Source organism: Micromys minutus (genome assembly GCF_963924665.1).
Source record: "Micromys minutus genome assembly, chromosome: 6".
In the NCBI taxonomy this organism is placed as follows: domain Eukaryota; kingdom Metazoa; phylum Chordata; class Mammalia; order Rodentia; family Muridae; genus Micromys; species Micromys minutus.
The window spans coordinates 18,206,755-18,230,149 of NC_137975.1; the positions used below are offsets into that span (position 1 = coordinate 18,206,755).

Consider the following 23,395-nt stretch of genomic DNA (forward strand, 5'->3'; position numbering starts at 1 on the left):
CACAACTGCTTCTGTTTGAATACATGAGAATAAAATCCTATTACAAGAATGGTGTTACAGGCAGAACACAGAAAAGAGGGGCAAAAGTTAGATGGCAGAGACCGTCTAGAAATTATAACAATAAGGGACCCTAGCTATTACTGCACCGAAAACATTCTGAGATGCATCTTGTCATACATGGGCCTGTTCATCAGTTTGAATGGGAAGCTAAATCATGGTCTTTGGGCATGAAAAATTGTTTTGCTGGCAAAGTCCTTGCATTAAAAGCATGAGGACATGAGATCAGCCATTAGCCACAATGTAAATGAATCTGGGAGCAGTGGTGTGCACCTGTAATCCCAGGGCTGGAGAAGCAGAAAGGTGGATCTCCAGGGCTCACTACCAATTCTACTTGTTGAGTTCCAGGCCAAGAAGATACCTTGTCTCAAAAAATAAGGCAGAGAGAGAGACACATGAGATTGTCCTTTGGCTGCCATGCTTACACACAGAAACACACACACACACACACACACACACACACACACACACACACACACACTTGCCTGCATGCGAGCACTCATGCACGTATGCACACATGCATGCATATGCATACCATAGTTCTTTTGCTTATTCAAAAGTTCCCAAAAGAGTTAGAACCAAATGGAGGCCAAAGTGGGTACGGATAGAATCAGTTTCATTAGCTTTCCAAATTGAAGCTCCTCTCCCCACTGTGAGGTGCAGCTATGAGACTTAGCTTCTCTCCATGTGTATCCCACTACACAATGAGGCACTACTCAACCCTATCACATAGGATTGAAAAAGATCAGATCAGCACAAGCTCTGAATTCCCCAGCATGTGGTGTAACATAGTGATTTCTGCATGCTTGTTCAGTCACATTTTGTTACAGACAAAGATGCTTTCTTGTTTATGGACCTTGTTGTTGGAGCCTTCCTGTAGAACCATTTGAGGATCTGTGATATAACTCATTGGTATGGGCTTGTCCCATGTATATAGTAAATGACTCACTATATCCTTCCTCAACAAACAAAAGCCAAACAAATAAGGGAACTAACAAATATTTGAGGAGCAGTACACATGCAGAAACTCCAACATTTAATATAATTCATGATCACTTGAAACTTTATTATAGTTAGACACCAATGTTTAGCACAGTCCTGAATTCTTTGATTCCATTTGCCTGTATAGAGGAGTTGGAAACACTGAGATTTGTTTTTTATAAAACTAGCTCACTGATACCCACCATAGTTATTAGATAATACAGTTCATATAAAATTACAATTTTAATTTTATTTGTTTGTTTGTTTTTGTTTTTCTCTCTATGTAGCATTCCTGGCTGTCCTGAAACTCTAGTAGACCAGGGTGGCCTCGAACTCACTGAGATCCACCTGCCACTACCTCCAGAGTGCTGGGATTAAAGGTGTGAGCCACATGCCCCGTGTTACAATTTTAATTTTAAAACCTTTTCTGGGGCGGGCAGCTGAATCACATAATATAGAGAGATCTGTGGACAACTTGTGGAAGTCAATTCTTTTTCTATTAAGTGGGTTCTAGGGATTGAAGCCAGGTTGTCAAGTGAAGCCATTTTGCCAGCCCCACATTATTAAGTTTGGAATTCCATAATTACAATGACATGTACACTTTGCACAAACTGAGTTACTGAAATAATTCATTCTTGCTGAACTTCTAACCCAATGGATGAGAGAACTTTAGGATAACTGACTGGGGGCACCACCATAGCGGTCAGCAGTGATGAAGTAAACAGTGTTGTTCCGTGTGACTTTCCAGAAGACACAACACCCTCTGACTCATCTAGCTGTGATTATTTATAGACTCAGACAGGACTAAGATGCCAGCCCCTGACACAACAACCCCGGGAGTTTATTTTCTACACTAACTTCTCAGTTTTTTAGAATTTACTTTGATCATTATTGGAGTTAAAAAAAAAAAAAAGTCACCTGAACCTGATTTACAATGACTTCTACTCTCAGAGATATCATGGCACAAACTAGAATCAGGAGAAAGCTCATTACCACGCTCCACATTTTAGATTTTAGGTAGTGCTCAGGAGCCTCAGCAATGGACTGAGCTGTGGGTGATATTTCACTTGTGGTATGCTACCTAAGATGCCCTTGATATTCTGAGATCAATGGTTCTCCTGCCTCAGCCTCTTGACTGCTATGACTGAAGGCAGACACCACTATACCTCATTACCCGGCCCTATTTGTAAGCTCCTGGAACCTGTCAGCTAATTCTTAGATCTATCCTTTTATTTGATTTCTTTTTTTAAAATTTGCCTGTGACTTACAAATGCCTCTTCCTGACACAATTTACCTAACTAAGTCACCCTGAATCTAACCACCATCTTTCTATATTGCCTTTGGGGTGGCTACATCAAATGGTTAAGAATCATTGAGCTGTCTTCTTCAGAGAAAAATTTAACCAGTTTCCTAAAACATAAGGAAATGACTTGATATCCACGGAGAGAACTCTTTCCTGAGCCCACAGGGAGCAGCTGTAGGGTCTGTAGTTTTTACAGCCAGGTACACAATGCTTAGTTTGTTGTACTTTCTCACACAGTCTGCACAAATACGTAGGATATGGAACATCCATATAAAATGAGAAATTTTCAGGAAAAAAAAAAGAGCTCAAAGTTCCCTTATGTTTATGCAAATCAGTCTCCCAACTCTCAGGCTGGATTTACTGCTTATTCATTATCCTATTCAACAAATAATTACCAAGTGTCAATAGGTGAGAAGCAAGCTCAGGTGGTTTCTCTTTTATCTCCATGGTAAGTGCATGTTCTCACTTAATCCCCAAAGCAACATCAGAAAACTCTGTTGTGAGTGAAATAATGAATAGATCAACCGCAAATCCTGCTATTTCCTCTGACTATGACACACAGGTGTTAGACAGCAGGTGTTCTAGTTTCATTTCTGTTGCTGTGGTAAACTAGCTTGACAAAAAGCAGTTTAGGGGAGAATGTATTTACTCTGCCAGTGCTTCTGGGTTACAGCCCATTATTGTGAGGAAGTCATGTCAGGAACTTGAAGCACCTCGTCATATCATATCCATAGTCAAGAACAATGAATGCATGCATGCTCTGCACTCAGCTAGATTCCTCTATTCTTATAAAACCCAAGGACCAAACCAGTGGAATGGTGCCGCCCACAGTGGGCTGGATCTTCCCACATTAAAGCAATAAAGACAACCCTCATAGGCCAAGTCGATCTAGATAGTCCTTCACTGAGACTTGGTTCCCAGCCAACTGTATGTTCTAATGAGCTGAAAGTTAACATTAATCATCCCAGTCATTATATTCTATCATTGTTCTTCATGGGTCTCTTAACCGCCTGTCATGACTGTCAACTTGACATTAATCTGGACACATCTAGGAAGAAGGAATCTTAATTGAGAATATGCTTCTGTAAGATTGGTGTCTATAGGGTACTGTCATGATTAATGAGTGAGTGATGCAGGAAGGCCAACCACATTGTGGGCTGGTGGCCCTGTGTGCTATAAGAAAGTTGAGCAAGCCAGGAGAAACCAGCAAATCAGGGTTCCCCATGGTCTCTGCTTCAGTTCCTGCTTCTAGAGTTCTTGCCTGGAAGTTTTCTGCCCTGACTTCCCTTGATGATGGACTACAACTGAGAGGAAAATTGGTGGAAGAAGTGAAAGTTGGTATTGGATATGGTTTTTACTACAAGAGAAAAGCAAATTAAGACACAGGCCACCGTTTGTGAGGATTCCTTATTGCAGGATGGCTCATGAAGTAAACATTCCTTGGTGAAGCATATAAACTTTTATAACTAACACCCAATGAATAGAGTCCCAGGGCTGTAGAGAATTTGATCATCTGCCCTTGCCACTTACATACGCGTGTCAGAAATTTCTGAGGGCTGATGTAAAAATCTGTACTGTCTCTGGCACATGTGTTTACTCTATGAATAAACTATCAGGATTTATAAACAGAGACTGAACACTGCTCTAGAAAAGATTTGAGTTAAAACAAGCAAAACAGAAAAATTCACGAGCAGGCAACAGCTGTTAAATGTAATTACAATAACAGATCTTGATTGTAAAACTGCAAAAAAAAAAAAAAAAGAGCTTCTCACAAATGGTCCCCAATGACAAACACTGACGGTGACTGGGTCCGGAAAAAGATTGAAATCACACTATTTCTCCCTGGCCTGCCAACAACTTCTGAGCTATAAATTATAAATTATGTTCCAACAGATAAAGCAGGAAGGAAATCAATTTCTGGGATGAGATCTGCTTTGGAATTCAAAAGAGCTCTCCTATTTTAAATTAGGGGTGGAGCTAACTCTTGATACTGTTTTACTAACTCTGCTTCCTTCTATGAACTTCAGCCTCGCACCATTCCATAGAGGAGTACTAAGATGGTTATACCAAAATGCAGAGAACAGGTGAGGAACTCAACCACTGAGCAAACATTTCAAGGAGAATTTCTAATTCTGATGGGAAGCTCTACTCAAACACTGTCCAATGTAGTGTGCACAAGCTTTTGTACTCCTTGGTATTTTTATAGCGGAGCGCTAGGAGTTAACTTTAGCTTAATGTAATTTGTGTGTGTGTGTGTGTGTGTGTGTGAGAGAGAGAGAGAGAGAGAGAGAGAGAGAGAGAGAGAGAGAGAGAGAGAGAGAGAGGCAGAGACAGAGAGACAGAGAGACAGAGAGAGCTAGAGAAGATCCTCAAGTGGCCTTCCCCATGCTTCCATCCATCTTTTTGGAGAAAATGTCTCTCTTTGCTGGACCACACCTTGCTGAGCTGGTTAGTAAGCTCCAGGGATCTACCCTGTTAGAATTACAGATGTGTGCCACCCTTTGCATACAGGCGATTTACACCCTGAATATCTCTCCAGTGTTTAGTGTAAAAACCTCTTTTATATAGATTAAATTCAAATAGCCCTCCATAGACTACAGACAGCGGTTTCTGCTGCTGGCCAGTAGTCTCAAAGATCAAAAAGTTTCTGCTCTATGAAAGCAAGCAACTTCTGAGTTGCCTCTGACAAACTGTTCAGGCCCCTGTGAATCCATACCACTGTTTCTGACAGCATAGGCCAGAAAAGCTCTGAGCAGAGCTCATGGGAGCTAGTGTGGATAGACATGTGCTGTAAGAACGGCGGGGTGGGAAAGAGCAAAGGTTAAGCCTCTGCCCTCCTGTGCCAATCATATGCCCCCCACCACATGGCATTTCTCTCATGTTTCCCCACTGTTGGTTCCAAACGCAAACAGTCCTGTGAATGTTGGGAAGGTACCTAAGGACACAGGGCAGAGAGGGTTTTCAGACAAAGAGCCTGAAGAGTCACTAAGACACAGTCCAGGAAGCATGGTGAGAGGCCCAAAGCTGCAAAGAAAGTCACAGTTTGCAAGAATCCCAGCTGCCACTTGCATAATAGAGAGCTCAAAGCAAAGACATGGCTTCACTGCTCCCCAACTTTCTTGCTTGCCACAGAATCCAAGGGTGCAATGCTGCTCCCCAGAGCCATGGTATCCCAACTCTATGTTACAGTTCTGCTTAGGTTACTGGAGAATACATTCTGTGTGTGTGTGTGTGTGTGTGTGTGTGTGTGTGTTCAAGCATGTGTATATGTATATACTTGGATGTAGAGGTGAGAGGCCTGCCTTAGGTGTTGTTCCTTAGGAACTTGTTACAGAAGACAGGGTCTCTTGCTTTTATCTGGAACCCTCCCTTTGGCTAGACTAGCCAAAGAGCCACCTGCCCACCACGCCTGGTTTTATAAATGCTGGTCCTGGGGACTAAACATAAGTAGTCATGCTTAGCAGACTGTAACCACGGCATCTCTCCAGCCCAGAGGACCGACCCCTCTCATCTTTCCTTTGCCTATGTCCTCTTCTTTGGAGTTTTTTTTTTTTTTTTATTTTTAATGACAATAAAACTTTCCAAAGTAGGGAATTTGAGAAACAGTCACTGTTAAGGACACCACCTGAGACAGCAAGGCACTGGGATTTTGGTGCAATATGCCTTACACCTGGGGAGGCTGACAGGCTTTGAATGCAAACAGCTTCCTCAGGAGCTTTTCGGGCACAAAGGGCACTTCCCCCTCCCGCACACATACCTGGAGGAGTACATCAGAAGCCGGTCTGACTCGCTGTTGAAACAGGATGCTGAGTGCTCGGTTCTGTTGTTCCAAGTCAAACACTCTCGTTTTCAACTTTAAACATTCCTCCCTTAGATCCTACCAAAAAAAAAAAAAAAAAAAAAAAAAAAAAAAAAAAAACATGAAGAGGGAAAAGAAAGTCTGACCAAAAGATGTCTTTGCATATTATAGCTGTATTTTGCATGATACTTCAAACACATTAGAAAAAAGTAACATTCTATTCTTCAAGGCCTCTGGAAAAATAAGTCATGAACAACATTTTCTTCCACGGACCATTGTCTGATAGAATTGTTATGTTCAGGGAAGACCAATCGTACCAAAATAAATAAATAAAGCACCTTGAAACCAGAAATGCATTAATGCAGTCCGCTATTTTTGAAGGCGGTAAATCTCAGTGATAAAAAGTCAATTTACGTTTCTACCTGTGTATTATGCTTTTTCGATGTCTTCATAAAAGCAATCACCATGCACACACCGCAAGGACAACAGTATTTTTATAATGACTAGAGAGCTGATGAACTAAAGCAGCTTGTACTTCAGCTGAAGATGCCCGTGTCACTTAGGGAAATGATTTGAGATTCTCAGGACTGTGACTCACGTAGTCACTGATGCATTTATTGGAAAGGAGTAACTCCGAATAAAGTTTTGTGTGTGTGTGTGTGTGTGTTTCTGTACCTTATTTGCTAGAGTACCATCCAGGAAACCTGGTTAGAGGAATAGCACTCTTAGATCGTTGCTTGGCACAGAATGAAAATAAAAATTTAGAAGACTTTAGTTAAGTTCACCAGTAGTTTTCAAAGCTGCTGCATCTGAAGGTTTATTTGGGGGTGGTTTGCCAGTGGCTTGGATGTTGCTCAGTAGGCTAGGCAGGTAGCACATCTTCAGTGTGGAGATTACACGAGTGGACCACGCTGCTTGCATTTTGCACACACACTTTGGGGTTAAGTTCCTTACGCTTGCAAGGCAAGCATTTTGCTGACTGGGCTCTCTGTCTAGTCATAAATGAAGGCATTTAAACTAGCACTGTATTTTGCCCATCCTTCAAACAGGATGTCTAGGGGCACTCTGGGCTCAGTCCAAGGGAAGTGACACAGTCAGTTATCCCTTTTTGTGCCACTGTTAGGAGCAATTACTTTCAACAGTTCAAGTCCTTCCAAGACCTTTCCCCCAGCTCATGCCCAGGGGACCTGCTGAATAGGGCCTTTGGGGACTCCACAATTGGGCTGCCTCCCTCCCGGGCTGTGATACCAACCCTTGTGTGAGTTCAGTGGTGATGCCCTCTCTGATAAACTTCAAACGCAAAGCCCAGATTCAAGGTTCTTCAAAATCTGGTCTCTTCCTCCATTTCAGGGTCTATCCACTGCTGCCTTTTATGGCTGGTTTCCAACTTGCTGTCAGAATGTCTGACAGCAGTTTCAATGTCCCTTTTCAGACATCTTACTCGGCACTCATGGTGACTCTTCTCTTGTTTAGACCCCATCAAGTCCTCATTGCCTCTGCTGCAACCCTAAGCATAAAGCACTTTGTGTTCCCGTCATCTTCTTGCTGTAGACCTGTCTTGTCAGCTAACAGACGTATCCATAAGAAAAGCCACAACACAGCACAGTCCTGTTTCCACTGCCTTACTCTCTCTTAATGCACCACTGCACACAGCATGGGCTTAGGACGTGATAGTGTTTATTTTGCCGTGTTTGTTATAAATTTTAGAGGAGATTATGCTGTCAAATCCCTGGTAACCTGCATAACACAGAGAACTCAGTTTCTCAGCAAGTTGGGCAGATGGATACCTGTTCTCTGACCCCTACAGGAAAGGGCTCACATAGGTCCTAAGGGCTAGAGAGAGTTCTGGTAGGCAGCACTGTTTTCCACAACTCAGGGTTGACCCACCTTTATTAAAAGACTTTGTGTGAATGTGTATGATGTGAGGTGTGTGTGTATGTGTGTGCTCATGTGTGCTTGTATGCATAGACACATGTGTATGTAGGTCAGAGGACAACCTGCATTGCTGCTCCTCACTTTATGCCCAGCTATCAGGTATGTCCAAGCTGTGTGAGCAGCCTATGTGATCACGGACAATGGTTCTAGCTGATTTGTGTCCCCAGATGTGTGGTTGGAATGAAGAACCCAGGAAAGCAATGCAGAGGGCAGAAGTGTGTAGTCTGTACATAGACACTCCACCATTTCTTTGAAGGCATTCAACCTCTGTTTATCATGTAATGCTAATTTCTGTTGCCAGTGCACATAACACTCTCTGCTCTCAATGATAATTGTTTCCACGACTACTAATTAAGTAATTAATAAAACCTGACTACGGAGCAGATAAAAATTAATACTGCCCATCGGCTGGGAAAACACAAGCATTCTGACTCGGAGGAGGCAACAGGGAAGGCACACAGAGAGGTGTCGGCTTGTAAGGAGAAAGGGGACAGGAGGCCACTGCGTTAAAACTGCCTGGAAGCACAGGTGCAAAGCCAGGCATTCTTCCGGTGGGTGAGAGAACGGAAATGAAGAGGTCTTCTGCTGAGTTTTTACTTCCACGGCTTTTAGGATGGGTGTGTCCAGTGTATGAGTATAAGTCACAGGACTGAGAGACATCTCTTTCCTTCCATCAAGTGTCCCTGATAACTGAACTCAAGTCCTCAGGCTTGGCGGCAAGTGCCTTTTCCCAATGAGCCATCTTTCCATCTTCTATAGAGAGTTTTTATACAAACACCTGAATTTCCATGGTCACTTCTATCATTTAAGGAACAGTGAAGGTTAATAGTGGGAACACAGGCAGGAAGCCTGGGGACAATTTGATTGTCCAGCCTAGCGTATGGTGCGAGAGAAATGGCTCTGTGCTGTTCACATGCAGAGGCTTCTTGTCAGTGTTGCTGAATTGTATCATCTGGGTGTTAGTCTGAACAACTCTTGCCAAGAGTAATGTTGGTTTAGGACTGCCCTTGAAAGAAAGCCATGGGAAAGAGGTTTTTGTGTGTCATAAAAGATGACACATCTTAACACTGAATCATTCAGGGATATAGAGATTGCTCTTCCAGAGGATCAAATTCAGTTTCCAGCACCCCCATGTTGGTCAGCTCACAACTTCCTGTAACTCTAGTTCCAAGAGATTCAGTTCCTTCTGGACCCAGGCACTGCACAAACATACACACATGCACATGCATATCCTTGTATGATGTTATAGGGATGTGGTTGTTTATACATTTTTGTATTATTTTTAAATTATTCCTGGTGTGTGTGTGTGTGTGTGTGTGTGTGTGTGTGTGTATGTGTGTGTCCATGTGCATGTGTGGGCATTTGAGAAAAAGAGAGAGAAAAACAACAGACAGAAATGACTGGCAATTTCTGTCATATAACCTGTGCCAACTACATCTGTGTTTGGAATTTTCTCATTTGAATGTGGGTAGCATTTATCCCTCCCCCAATTATCTTTTTTTTGAGATGGTCTCCCATAGCCCAAGCACCCTAAGTATTCAAGAATGACCTTGAACTTCAGATGTTCCTGCCCCCTCTCCTGACTGTTGAAACTACAAATCCTGTGCCGGAGTCAGGCTTATGCAATACTGAGAACGGAAAGCACTGTACTCTAGATAAAGCCTCTACTCACCAAGCTATACACTCAGCTTTGTTCTATTCATAGCCAAAGAGAAATCTCTGTCTTTTTGAAGCAATTTTAGGGTCCTGTAAGAACCTGGAGGTGCATATTTAGCAGAATGTGACCCTGTGGATGCTCCAGGAACCCCTGCATGACTTCCAGTTTGGTGAAATTCTTAGGGCATGCTGTCCCATGGTAGCTCTTCTCTGTACCTACAAATCCCTTTCCACTATGGTAGATGGATGTGTTTACCAGCTATTATATAGATTTGTGTGGCTACTTTTTGGTGGCTAACCTGAAGACCCTGCTTTCTTCTGCACTGCACCATACCCCTGGGACACCATTAAAGAGACAAGAAGAAGTGTTTCTGAGGGCCGTGCACAGGCTGCAGAGGAATAAAGTGAGTGAGGAGTTTTCAACAAGTAGAAAACAACCAAGAAATCAAAGGTTTCAAGAGACAAGGGCACCTCGGCACACTGTGCAGAAAACTGGGTCTATTCACTAGCACCTTATTTTCACCTTCTTCCACAGTAAAAGAACAACTAGTTGTCTTCTGGACATTTAACTACAGCAAAAACCCATTTACCAGTCTTGGGTGTGGCCCTGTGATTAAAATCTTTTCAAGGAGATAGACTCTTGACATATGGAAGCATCTAGATATTGTCTCACATGACAGGGGATAGTGAGATGGTTCAGTGGATAATTCTTAAGCCATTGCACACATGGTGGAAGGAGATCCTCTTATTACATATTCATGCTAAGGTGCACATACAGCCATGCATATAGACAGATAGTAAAAAAAATGATGTACATAAAGGTTTTGTTTGTTGGTAAGAAAGCAGGCATGCTACCCTGTAGAAATTCTTCATTTCTTTTTTATTCTGATGATTGGAATGCAGGCACAATGACTAGAGCTAAATAAAGCAGTTTTTTTTGAACATTAGTTAGAACTGGAAATTGTGGATTCATCACACAGGAAAAATGAGAAGAGTCGGAGACATCATGGACTCAGAGCGATAACATCAGTCCGGCACTGACGACCTAGTGACTTATTAATGAGAAAGAGATAGTCTTTTAGCTGATGTCAGCCATTGCTATTGTACAAGTCTGTTCCTTACAACAGAACCGAGCTCTAAATAACATACTTGGATGTCTTTATTTACATGCTGGTGATATCAAATGTGAAACAGTTAATAAATACTTGCTAAAGGAAAAGTTACAGAAGTCTAGCAGAAATACCATCACAGTTTATGTGCAGTATAAATTTAAATAATATTTAAGAATATCTGTGAGACATGGCAGATGCCTGATAAAGTTTTTTTCTATTAAGACACCATAGCACAAATTACTTAGCTCTCCACAGCCACACCTTTAGGGCATGATACAGAAGCAGGGAATTATTTTAGAAAAGTTTATACTTTGAAGACATTTTTAGAATAAACAAAGTCCCAGGGAACAAGAGTTTAGACTTAGTGAGAAGTGGCTAGGATAAGAATCACTGAATAAAATGTGCCAAATCTGTCAAAGTTGGACAAACATGTACTTACTCACTCCGACTGTGATTCCCATGGTTAATATAGACTGTCTACTTGACAGGATCTAGAATCATCTATGAAATAAGCCTTTCAAAATGTCTGTGAGAGGATTTCTAGTCTGACAATATTGAGGTTGGAAAAACCCTCCCTCCATACAGGATAATCGTCCTTAGGCTGGGCCTGGGCTGTATATGAAGGAGAAAGCAAGCCCAGGGCCAACACTCATCTCTCCAATCCTCAGCTGTAGATACAATGTGACCAGTTGCTCCAATCTGGCTGTGGATACAGTGTGAACAGCTGCCTTATGCTCCCTTGATTGTGATTTCTGCATCTTGATGGACTGAGTACTTGAACTGGAAGCCAAATTAAACCACTTTGTCCTCAAGTTTCTTTGGTCAGGTATTGTCACAACAATGAGGAAAGTAGCTACTAAATAGTTCTGGCTCTGAGGTCCTATGTGTGGAGGCTGAATGTACAGACAGCAGGGGAGATGATGAGAGTTTTTATGTTTATTTTGTATTGATTCCAAAATAACACCCAAGTAACTCTGACCATATTCTCCTCTCAGATTTACCCCATGATCTTGAGAGAAAAGGGTCTTATATACATGCCCATTCCATAGAAAAAGCATTCAGTTTAGGGAATTAAAACACTTTGTACTCTCAAAGACCACTTGTTGAGTCCAAGGCCTCAAACGACTTTCTTGTCCTAGGAACTAGAATGACCCACCAACTTCTTTACATAAATCCAGGATTCTGCTATTTCTTTTGGGACCTGAGAGTCTTTCATTTTAAAAAAGGATTCTGTGCTGGTCAGTTTAATTGTCAATTTGGCCCAACCTATCTGGGAAGAGAGTCTTATGATGAATTGTTTAAATTAGGGTGGTCTTCATGCAAATTTATGGGGTTCTGTCTTAATTTCTAAGTGGTATATTCCAGCCTACTGTGGGCAGTATCATGTCCTAGGCAGAGATCCAGAAGTATAAAACAAAAGAAAGCTAGCTGAGACCAAGGCAGCAAGGATCCATGTCTTTACTTCCTCTGCTCTTGACTATGAATCTAATAATGCCAGTTCTTGCCTTGACTTCTCTACATTGGACTGTAATCAGGAATTTTAAGCTAAATAAATATTTTCTGTGACTGTGTGTCACAGCAACAGAAGTGAAACTAGGACAGCTTCTTTTCATTTTCTCAAGAGTTTAAACTGTATGAATAAATTAGCTATGTGTTGGTATTACTTCTTATGCAGCACACACACACACACACACACACACACACACACACACACACACACCCTTGCAGATCTAACCTTTGGCTGTGTAAGAGGTATTCCACATTAGTACTTCAAAGTAAAAGGCAGAAGGTACACCTACCTTTTGAGTGAGTAGAGCTCGAACAACTTGGTTGGCTACCTATAAAGAAGGAAGGAAGTTGTTGGTTATAACGAACTATTAATGCATACTCATTTAAGAAGTCCTCCACAGCTTCCAGCCTGTAATGAGCCCAGCCCCTCATAGTCGTCCTTCCTTTACCCATAAAAGATCTTTCTCTGCATAACAAGCATATCCTTCTGGGTAACATTTTACTATATCCAAAGGTGACTTTGTGGCTAATAATGATAATACTGCTGGGAAAAAAATTAACACCGTGACTTTCACATTTTCATATTTGGGGAAATAATCTCTTTCCATATGCACTCCACAAAAGCTACAAAAATAAACAGTAAGAGACCCCTTCCTAATGATCTTTGCAGTTTCCCTGCATCGCTGGTAACTATCTTTGTTGACACTCCTATTCCTTACCTGTCTTGCTCCATCTAAAATGACTGGCAACAGAGAAAGATACACAGATGAGAATGGGGCAGCCCATTTCCTGTGTAGCCCATGCTGCTCCTCAGTCTTTCCCTAATCCTACTCTAGTGTTTGCCACTTGAGATAGAACCTGGTAGCTGTTAAGTTATTCCGAAGTAGAAGAATCCCATCTTGGGAGTTTTGACCTTGGGGACTGGGCACATCCCAGGTCTCCTTTCTTCACAAATGACATAGTTCCAACTAGTAAGATACAAGCAGACTATTTATCTTTGATCTAGTGGCGTCTGTAAGAAGAAAGGAGGCAGATTAACACTCCTTCCTTCTGTATGGGCCTAAAAGTGATTACAGATCGAGCCCAGCTTTATAGCTCATGGCGATATCCTCAAAGGGCCAAAACTCAAGTAGCCTGCACATGTGCTATGAAGAATGTATGAAATCAGACTTTGTATCCATCAAATGAATTAAAAAAATGTAGTATATCTACACAATGGATATTATTCATCCTTAAAGAATGAAATCTTGTTGGTAGTAAAAAAAAATAGGAAAGAATGTTAAACAAAATAATCCAGATTCAGAAAAGATAAAATGACATGTTTTCTGTCATGTATGGGACTGATATTTTTAATAAAGACATGAAACTGCAGGAAGGGCGATTTGGGAAGAGAGAGGATGGAGGAAAAAGGACAAGGTAGAATAAGAGGGAGATGAACATCATCAAATGTTTGTTCTGTACATAGAAGGAATGCTGTAACAAAACTTACTACCTTGTATTATTCATATATCTTAATCCAAAAAATGATTGCTATCTTGGCAAGCATCATAAAGCATATTTAGGCAGAAAAACAGGGAAGGCCTTGTGCTGATCTTCTCATGGTTCCTGCTGTCTGCTGCTGTACTTCCAATGAACAGGTACCAGAGACACTATTATTCTGAGTTTCCTGCAACATATACCAAGCATCCTTCTCAGCATTATATTGTATGTGAGGCAAAGCTGCTATGCATATTTGACTATCTACAATCCCCTAAGTAGCCAAAAATTGACCTTGAACTTCTGACCTGGGATTACAGGCATGTACCACCAGACCCGGTGTATGTCATGCTGGGATGGATTCCATGGTTAATACATGCTAGGCAGGCACTGTATCAGGGGAGTCCTAGCCTGAGCCATCACTAATGTCTTAACAGAATTTTAATTTTCTTCAAGCAGCTTGGGACCTCAGAGAAAGCTAGATTCCTCCTCAACCAAAGACAAGAATCATAATTAAGCTAAGCCAACATTAGTATTCTAGTCCATATCAGTGCCTACGAGAGGGAACGGAATGTAATGTTAATCACGCTGAAACCACATGTAAACCTAACAGTGTGTCTCTGAGTCTTCAAAGCTCGGACAAGCCCTCCACACAGTTCTTAGGTGTTTCTCAACCTATGTATTAAGATCGTATTTTTATTGAAGATTTGAAAACACGATTAAGAATGTCTATTACTAACCTTCAGTATCGACTTAAAGTTATGTACCATATAGACACTCTTGACAAAATTAATTGTGATTAATTAAAGTAGGCAGACAGGGTGTAGTGGTCTATGCCCAGGGACCGAATTCTGAAGTGGTTAGGGCAAGATCTCAAGTTCTAGCTCAACCGGGGCTACATAGGGGAGATATTTTCTTCAAAATCAATATAAAGATTTAGAACTTAGTTAGTTATATATGCTGTATATACAATGTAATTTGTATGCTATATATCGTGTGTGTCTGTTTGTCTGTTTGTGTAAAGTACATATTACAAACCATTGTTTATATCTGAGTCTGACAAACATAAAAATCAGAGTTAAGCACATGGAGTAGTGCTTTTCAACCTGTAGGTCATAACTCATTTGGGGGTCCAATGACCCTTTCACAGGGAACACCTGAGGCCATCAGAAAACACAGATATTTACATTACAATTCATAACATAACAAAATTACAGTGATGAATTAGCAATGAAACTAATTTTATGGTGGGGGGGGGGTCACCACAATAGAAACTATTTGAAAGGGTCACAGCATTAGGAAAGTTGAGATTCACTGGCCTAGGGAGATATTCCAGAGGTTCTGAGGGATTGCTGCACAGTCATGTATACTGAAGTTCGAATTCCCAACACCCACATAAGGAATAGGATATGCATGTGAGCACCTGTAACCCCAGCTCGAGGGTGGCTGGAAATGAGAAAACCCATGGTGCTTGCTGGCTTCTAGGCTAGCCACAAAATAGTAGCTCCTGGTTCAGGGAGAGACCATGTCTCAAAGGAGTTGGCAGAACATGCTAGAGAACATATGATATCTGATATCCTCTTCTGTTCTCTTTATGCACTCACAGAGGCAGGCACTCCTACACACACACACACACACACACACACACACACACACACACACACACACATTCACACTGACACATACATACACACACATACTCATACTCTCACACTCACACACACATACATACACACTCATACTCACACACACACACATACACACACATACTCATACTCACATACACACACACACACACACATACTCACACACACTCACACTGACACATACATACACACACATACTCATACTCTCACACTCACACACACATACATACACACTCATACTCACACACACACACATACACACACATACTCATACTCACACACACACATACACACACACACACACACACACACTCACATGCACATACACACACATACTCATTGTTGGGATTCTGTAAACCCCACCCCTCAGTTACCTAACAGCAGCCAGTTATACCCCACTCCTCAATTACCCAGAAGTAGCCAGGTACGCTCTGCCCCAGGGACCCTACACTATAAAAGGAGCTGCTTGCCCCCTTGTCTCTCTCTTGCTCTTGTGCTCTTGCAGCCTTGCTCTCCCACTCCTACCCCTCCTCTTCCCTTTCCCTTCCCCCTTCTCTCCCCACGTGCTCATGGCCAGCCTCTACTCCTCTACTTCTCTCTCTCTCTCTCTCTCTCTCTCTCTCTCTCTCTCTCTCTCTCTCTCTCTCTACTACCCTCTTAACTCTCCCATGACCTACCTGAATAAACTCTATTCTGTACTATACTGTTGTGTGGCTGGTCCCTCAGGGGGAATGGATTCCCAACATGGGTCCCCCAGAGAGACCAGCCCTCGGGCCTTGCCACACCTCCATGGGCCATATGCCCCCCACTCTCTTCATTTTTCCCTTAACACTCATACTCTCACATTTACACACACATACACATGCACACTCACACACATACATATAAACACATACACTCATGCAAAAACACATGCACAAATAAAAGAATAAATGAAAACCAATAAAATAGCTACGATGGAATATACAGTACACTTCTTTGTATCCATTTCTCTTTCAGTCATTCAATAAGAAATTTCTGAATTTCTGCCTGTGAAGCTGGACATCTGGGGCGTGGCCATCTACAGAAAGCATATAGCACAGGCTGATGGCTACAATCACACCATAAAACAGGTCACATGGTTCACATATGCCATTACTGTGGTGATTCTCAGATTCAGCCGGAGATCTTGGGAGGTTTTTTTTTTTTTTTTTTAATCTACTTTTGCTCTGGGTAACACATTTATTTTGGGGGATGCTCAGCTCTGTGCGCCTGACTCTCATCATGCAATATTTTGTGTGTGAATGTTTTCATAGGGCTTAATTGTTTCTTAACTCAATATTGACAAAACAACACATCCTTCATGACAGTTGGCTACCAGCAAGTCTCAGAGAAAATTAAAACATAAGCTATCATTGAGTGTTGGCCAGGAGGCATTTATGCCACAGGAAGTAAATAGTTACAATCAAGACTATCCATAAATTATCAGTTAAAGTGTATGCACAAAGGGTATTTTGCTCAGTAAAACCTTTCCAAATTTACCCTGTTGGCATGAAATAAACATGGCAAGTTTCTCATTGAGACCAAAGAGTCTTGTCTTTTGTATACATTTCTAATATGTATGGTTCAGTGACTGTGTATGTACAATGCATTTAGAGTCAAGAGACTGACCTCAGGTGGTTTCTCCATCACTGTCTCTCTTAGTTTTTGAGTCAGAGTCTCTTACAATAGCTGGAGAGCTTTGATTTGGGCTCCACCTTCTGGCCAGGGATCTGCCAGCCTCCACCCCTAGCCCTGTGTTAACGCTCACAAAAATGCACCCAGTCTTTTATGTGGCCTCTGGGGATCAAACTAAGTTATGCTTGTGTTGAAAAATACTTTACAGATTGAGACCTCTCCCAGCCCCCAAATCTTGGGAGTTTTTAAACATTCATTCCAATTTATAAGTAGCTGAGAGTTTAAAGTCAAACAATACATCACCTGCTTTACTGTTGGCATATGATGGAAAATAGAAGACTTGAGCTGTCTATGTAGGCAGAATTGGAGAACAATATACAGAAGTTAATTCAAACCATAAATAATTTACTTAAAAAAACCCAAGCCTTGGATTTGATTTACATGCTCATAAAACTGCCGAATATCAATATTTTCTTTTCTTCCTCCAAACCGGTTGCTCTCTTAAGCCATTCGGTGTTAACAGTGGTCACATAAAATGGCTGTATCTATGATTTAATGGAGGACATAGAGTAATATCCTACCCTTAACAGCCCACGGGAGGAGATATGCTATATCTCTGCAATCCAGCTCCTTGCCTGGTGGGCTTACTGACTGTATCGGACGCGGTTCCCTCTGGCATGCTCTATGGACAACTGTTTGCTTTACCTGAAAATTGAACAATATTTCTGTAGCTGCTGACACAGCGGTGGGATCACCAGAAGGACTCAGGGGTTCTCTGTGGAAGGAAGGTTATAACGCTTTTCTCTCTATGGTCAATAAAGGTGGCTTCTTAGGTTTCTTGCTGTGTTCATGCCTATCTGTCCCAGGTGCACGGACGGACAGAGCTAGTGTTGGGATGTAGTACCTTAAGTCCCTAATCGGCTCACATGATGATGCCTGGGACATACCTCTACCCACAAGGCTCTTGGAATCTGCCCTCAGCTCTTTGGTACCAGATAATCACATCCTGCCACGCCAAGCTAATGAGAACAAATCACTACCAGGGGTACCCGGCAACTTCTCTCAGAAAAAAGGCAGAACAGCAGCTGGCCTGGGCCAGAGGGACCTGAGGTCCACAGAGTAGAACCGACAGCCCTTCTGCTGCTGGCTTGCAGGACAACCTTGCCCAGGTTTTCTGTGGAGACTTCCCAGCTCTCGACCGAGGAGACAAAGCATACCTGCTCCTTTCCTCTTCAGCGGGAATTCTGTCAGAAACGAATATATCCAGTCATGCAATGCCTTAGCACTCCCTTGCACTGAACAGCAAGTGAACTGCAAGGCCTGCTGCTGTCTCCACCTCATTAGCATGGAGACTGTTAGGCTCACTAGCCCACCTGGCTGTTCGTTTGTTTGTTTTGATGTTAGTGGCCACTTTTCCTCTGGACACTTGCCTTCCAGAGACAGAGAGAAAAGGTAAGACTGCTGATCATTCTGTGATTTGAGTCCAAAAGAGCCTGCTCTTGGCCTGTGTGAGAGACCAAGCTAGGGTACTTTCAGCCAGTTCTTACCCAGTTGACCAGGTCACAGGGATCCCCTGTGGTGAGGGGCTTAAAGCTGCAGACTAGTCAGTCCTTAGAGGGGATGAAAAGTCACTGAACCAAGACCAAGACGGCAGTCCCCTGGTGCCTACTTCCACCCTCCCTGGTGCTGATGGGAGACCTTCTCTTACAAAGCAAGTCTTACTCCAACAAAGTTACTACAATATAATTGAAAATACGTGTGTTTTTGACAATCTACTTCAGAGGGGTTTCCTGTCCTCTAGAACATTGGTTACTAGATAGAGGCAGCTTAGGACTAGAAGGAGAATATTTGCATATCGTTATTCAAAAGCCTTGAACCCAGAGGCTGTAGCGATTGCTCAGTTCATAAGGTTCCTGTCTTGTAAGGATGATAAAGACCTGAGTTCCACCCTCAGGTCATACACTTTAAAAGCCAGGTGCAGGGCTAAAGATATGACATGGAGGTTAAAGTAAAGCCAAAACACATGTATGCACATGTGAGGAGCAAGTGAAGCCCAAACAAATGACAGGTGGGCATGGCAGCCCATCAGTAATCCCAGACTCATTAGTGGGAGAACAAAAGATCCCCACAGCAAGCTGGCTAGGGAGACCAGGCATATTGGTGACCCATGGTTCGATTGAGAGACTGATTCAGTGAATAAGGAAGATGAACACTTGAGGATTATTCCAAAGTCAACCTTGGGCTCATGCATGTATTCATACACATACGTGTTACACCAATGAAAATATCTATAGACATATCACACACAGAGAGAAACACTAAAAATGGAAAGAAGCCAAGTATGTTGGCACATGTAAGCTCAGCACTCGGGAGGTGGGGATCGACTTATCCCCAGGGCTATCTGGCGAGCCAGCCTGGCCTATCTGGTGAGTTCTAGGCAGTGAAAGATCCTATCTCAAAAAAACAAAAAAACAAAAAACAATATGGAGAACACCTGAGGAATGACATCTGAGGTTGCCCTTTGGCTTTTACATGCATGTGCACACACACATACCCATACCCCCACACATGTACACACATACACTTATCCACAGGCAGCTTGTGCTGCTGTCATAGGCTAATGTATGGCGACTGGAAAGACAGTGGCTTTCTTTATTCATAAAACGTGGGAACCATCTGAAATTGAGGGAAAAGTATGAGGTGACTGTTTTGTGAGAGAAGCAAGCTAGGCAGAACCAAATGTAGTTATTCCATCAATGGTAAATGCAGTCAGGAGGGAGGCCCAGAGGGCAGGCCACTCCTGTCATATCAGAGTGAGGAAAATGGATTTTATCTGTAAAGGCATGTTGTGAATTGTCCTGGTGCTGTTTGTATTGTGATGTTAATTCTGCTTCCTCAACAGCATCTGCCCAGATGAGTAGTGAATTTCATGTGAATCTTCTCCCCATTTTAACTGATCAAATAAAGGCTCAGAGCCTTTGATTGGACAGTAGAAGAAAAAGGTGGGGCTGGAAGTTTTAGAAATGGGCAAGTGGGAAAGGAGGAAAAGGAGAGGAGGACAGAGGAAGAGGAGGTAGAAGAAGGATGGAGCAGAACCACATGGCCCAGAGAATCTGGAAGTAACAAGGGATCTCATAGCTGGGAAATAGAGCGGTGTAGTGTAAGCTGCCCAATGTAGATGTACAGCTTATCAATACTGTAACTAAATTGTGTGTAACTAAATGGGTTTATTGGGGTTGGAGAGTTAGTACAACAAAAGCATGAGGTGTGTGTGTGTGTGTGCCAGTGCGCTCATGACATGAAATCATAAGTCAGTCACACAGCACCCTCAGAAACCTTTTGTTTCTGAGGGTTGAGTTTTGAGACACAGTATCCTGTAGCCCAAGCTGGTCTCACACTCTCTACGTAGCCAAAGATGACCTTGATTCTGGGGTATTGAGACTACAGGTGCGCATCAAGATGAGGTGCTGGGGATAGAAGTTTGGGCATGCTATGAAAGCACTCTGCCCAATGAGACTCAGCCTTAGCCGACATTCCTTTATTTTGTGTAAGAGTGTTGTAAGGTAAAACGAGAGAGCTCCACACTTGCAATACTACAAGACAGAGCAGCTGTGACAATGTCTGAACCCCAGTCTTCCCTAGCCAAGGTCCATATGGCCTCTTCAAATTCAATTTGGTCTTTAAGTATGTCTACTCATTTCGTTCTGAGTATTTATTCTTTGGAATGTGTTTAGGGTTGGTGCATAATAAATGCCTGTTTGCCTCCTCTGAGGAGATAGCGGAAGGCATTAGTCTAAGTGCATATGTGGGATTGCAAGAAAACAATTTGGAAATTAATTTCCTGCTGTTCCCCTTCCATCTATTCATTTAGTCATTTAACAAACATGCATTAAACACTTCATGTGGGCTGAGAATTATACTGAGCCTCTGAGTAATAATGGCAGTCAGAACAGAGGCATTGACCAGAGGAGTCAGGCATGTACCAGAGGCTGAGAAAACCAGGAGTAGATTGTGTTCCTCTTGCATTACCAAGATGGCGAACGTAGAGATGGTGTAGACCTCTCTAATAAAAGATGTGTCTGAAAGTGTTCAAGTAAAGATTCCTAAGTCCAACCCAGGCACACAATATCCAGATCAGAGAGTTAGAGATATTTTTATTTTTTGAAGATGATATTTCATGTAGCCCAGGCTGGCCTGGAACACATGAGATAGCCAGAGGTAGCTGTGAACTCGTAATCCTCCCAATTCTTCTTCTTAAGCACTGGGATTACAGGTATGGTCACAATGATTCTGAGTTGGTAGCTTTTTATTAGCACAGAGGTAATGTCTAACTTTCCATTGAGCATGTCGCTATATGCAGGCTTGTGTCAGTGTGTCAGCCACTCATGCATACTTTGTAAAGGCACCCAGAAGACCCCCCTACAGCAGCTCTTAACCTTGGGTAAATATTGTAGCTCTCGGAGGACTTTTAAAAACATGAGTGCCCAGGCTCCACGCCAGAGTAGAGTCCAACCAGATGTGGAATAGGACATTATACAGTGAGCAGCATATTTAATGATCCCTAAAAAGGAGTCTGGGCAGACAACTCTGAGTAAGCACTTGCTGTGCAAGGAGGAAGACCTGGGTTTGAGTCCCAGTTTCAACCTGAAAGGAGAGTGTGACAGTCTATGTCTATAATCTCTATCCTGGGGAGGCAGGGGCTCCTTAACCAGTGCAACATAATCTGTGAGATCCAGACTCAGAAAGACTCGGGCTCAAAACCAGTGGACAGTGATTGCCGAGGACAGTGCATCACCTCTGGCCTTCATCCCCCCTTTCTCTCTAACACACACACCATACACACACACACACACCATACACACACACACACACACACACACACACACACCATACACACACACACACACACACACCATACACATACACCATACACACACATACCATATACACACACCATATACACACACACACCATACACACACACACACCATACACACACACCATATACACACACACCATACACACACACCATATACACACACACCATACACACACACCATATACACCCACCATACATACACACACACACACACACACACACACACACACACACATATATATTAAAGGCTATAGGTATTTAACTATGCATATGGGGGGCATTGGTCTATGGTTTCATGAACTGATATATGTATCCATCTATGTATTTGTGTGGAGGCAATGTATGTGTGTGTATGTACTTCCCAAGCCAGGGTACATTAGACTTTTTATGCGTGTGTGTATCCATTTATGCACGCTATCTGCCGATTTCTAATAAAGATGTTCTTGTAAAAGCGTAGACAAAAGTTTAGATTCCCCACTGCTTGCTCAAACCTCCACATGCTCTCCATTTCCCAGAAAGCATGCATGAGGGCAGGAAGGACTGAGGGTGCTTTAAATTCATGCCTTACCTTTGAGTATGTTTTACGCAGCTTACTAGCAAGGAAATCATTTACATGAGGCCTTACCTTGTTAGTTAGACTAATTAGTATAAAAAGCCTTGGAAAGATTTTCCACTTTGTATTATTACTACATGGAACTGCCCCTTCGAGAGCATCCTCTTACAAAGCTTGGGAACAGACAGTCTACCCTGTGCAATTAGTCACAGAACAAGAGGCATGTGTAATCAGAGGCCGGCATTCACGAATACAAAACATTTGTGTTGCTCAGAGGTGGCCCTTTGTTGTAAATCGCCTTGCTGGCAACTGTTAATTCCTGCAATTAGGAACAGAGGGACCCTCTCTTCAAAAATCGTGCTGTCAGTGGAACCACAGAAAACGAGTTTGAAGGAGAAAACTGCAGTTGGCCGAGGTACTCTGGAGAAACCCACACAGCAGAGGCAGCAGAAGCAGGTGACTCCTTTTTTTGGTATGCATATGTGCACTTGTGCCCGTATGAGCTTGTATGTTTGTGAGCATGTTTTCCTCAGTAAGTGCTCAAAGTTAATTTGAGCCGGGGTTGCTCACTGAACCTGGAACTCGCCATTAAGCTAAACTGGCTGGCTAGTGAGCCTCAAGGCTCTTCCCATCCCTTTCTCAATACCACTGGGATTAGAGATGGGTACCACCCTGCCTAGCTTCTTACAAGAGTTCTGGGGGTGTGAACTCGGGTGCTTATGCTTGCACACATACAGACTGTTGCATCTCCATGGCCCTTACTCTGGGTTCTTTATAAAAATGCTCTGAGATTTGTGCTGGATGAAGAGTGACCCTTGCAAGAACTGTGGTCA

The 23,395-nt window shown here is 42.5% G+C and overlaps 1 protein-coding gene across 1 annotated transcript in view; it reads right to left on the reverse strand.

Moving 5' to 3' along the window:
- The window catches only part of NCKAP5 (NCK associated protein 5), a gene marked incomplete at both ends in the record, with an annotated part of 755,695 nt that overhangs the window by 174,391 nt on the left and 557,909 nt on the right, over nucleotides 1-23,395 (reverse strand). The window contains 2 exons of the mRNA XM_080918408.1: nucleotides 6,099-6,218; nucleotides 12,643-12,681. Of these exons, the coding sequence (XP_080774534.1) occupies nucleotides 6,099-6,218; nucleotides 12,643-12,681 (159 nt within the window). The remainder of the gene's footprint in view (nucleotides 1-6,098; nucleotides 6,219-12,642; nucleotides 12,682-23,395) is intronic.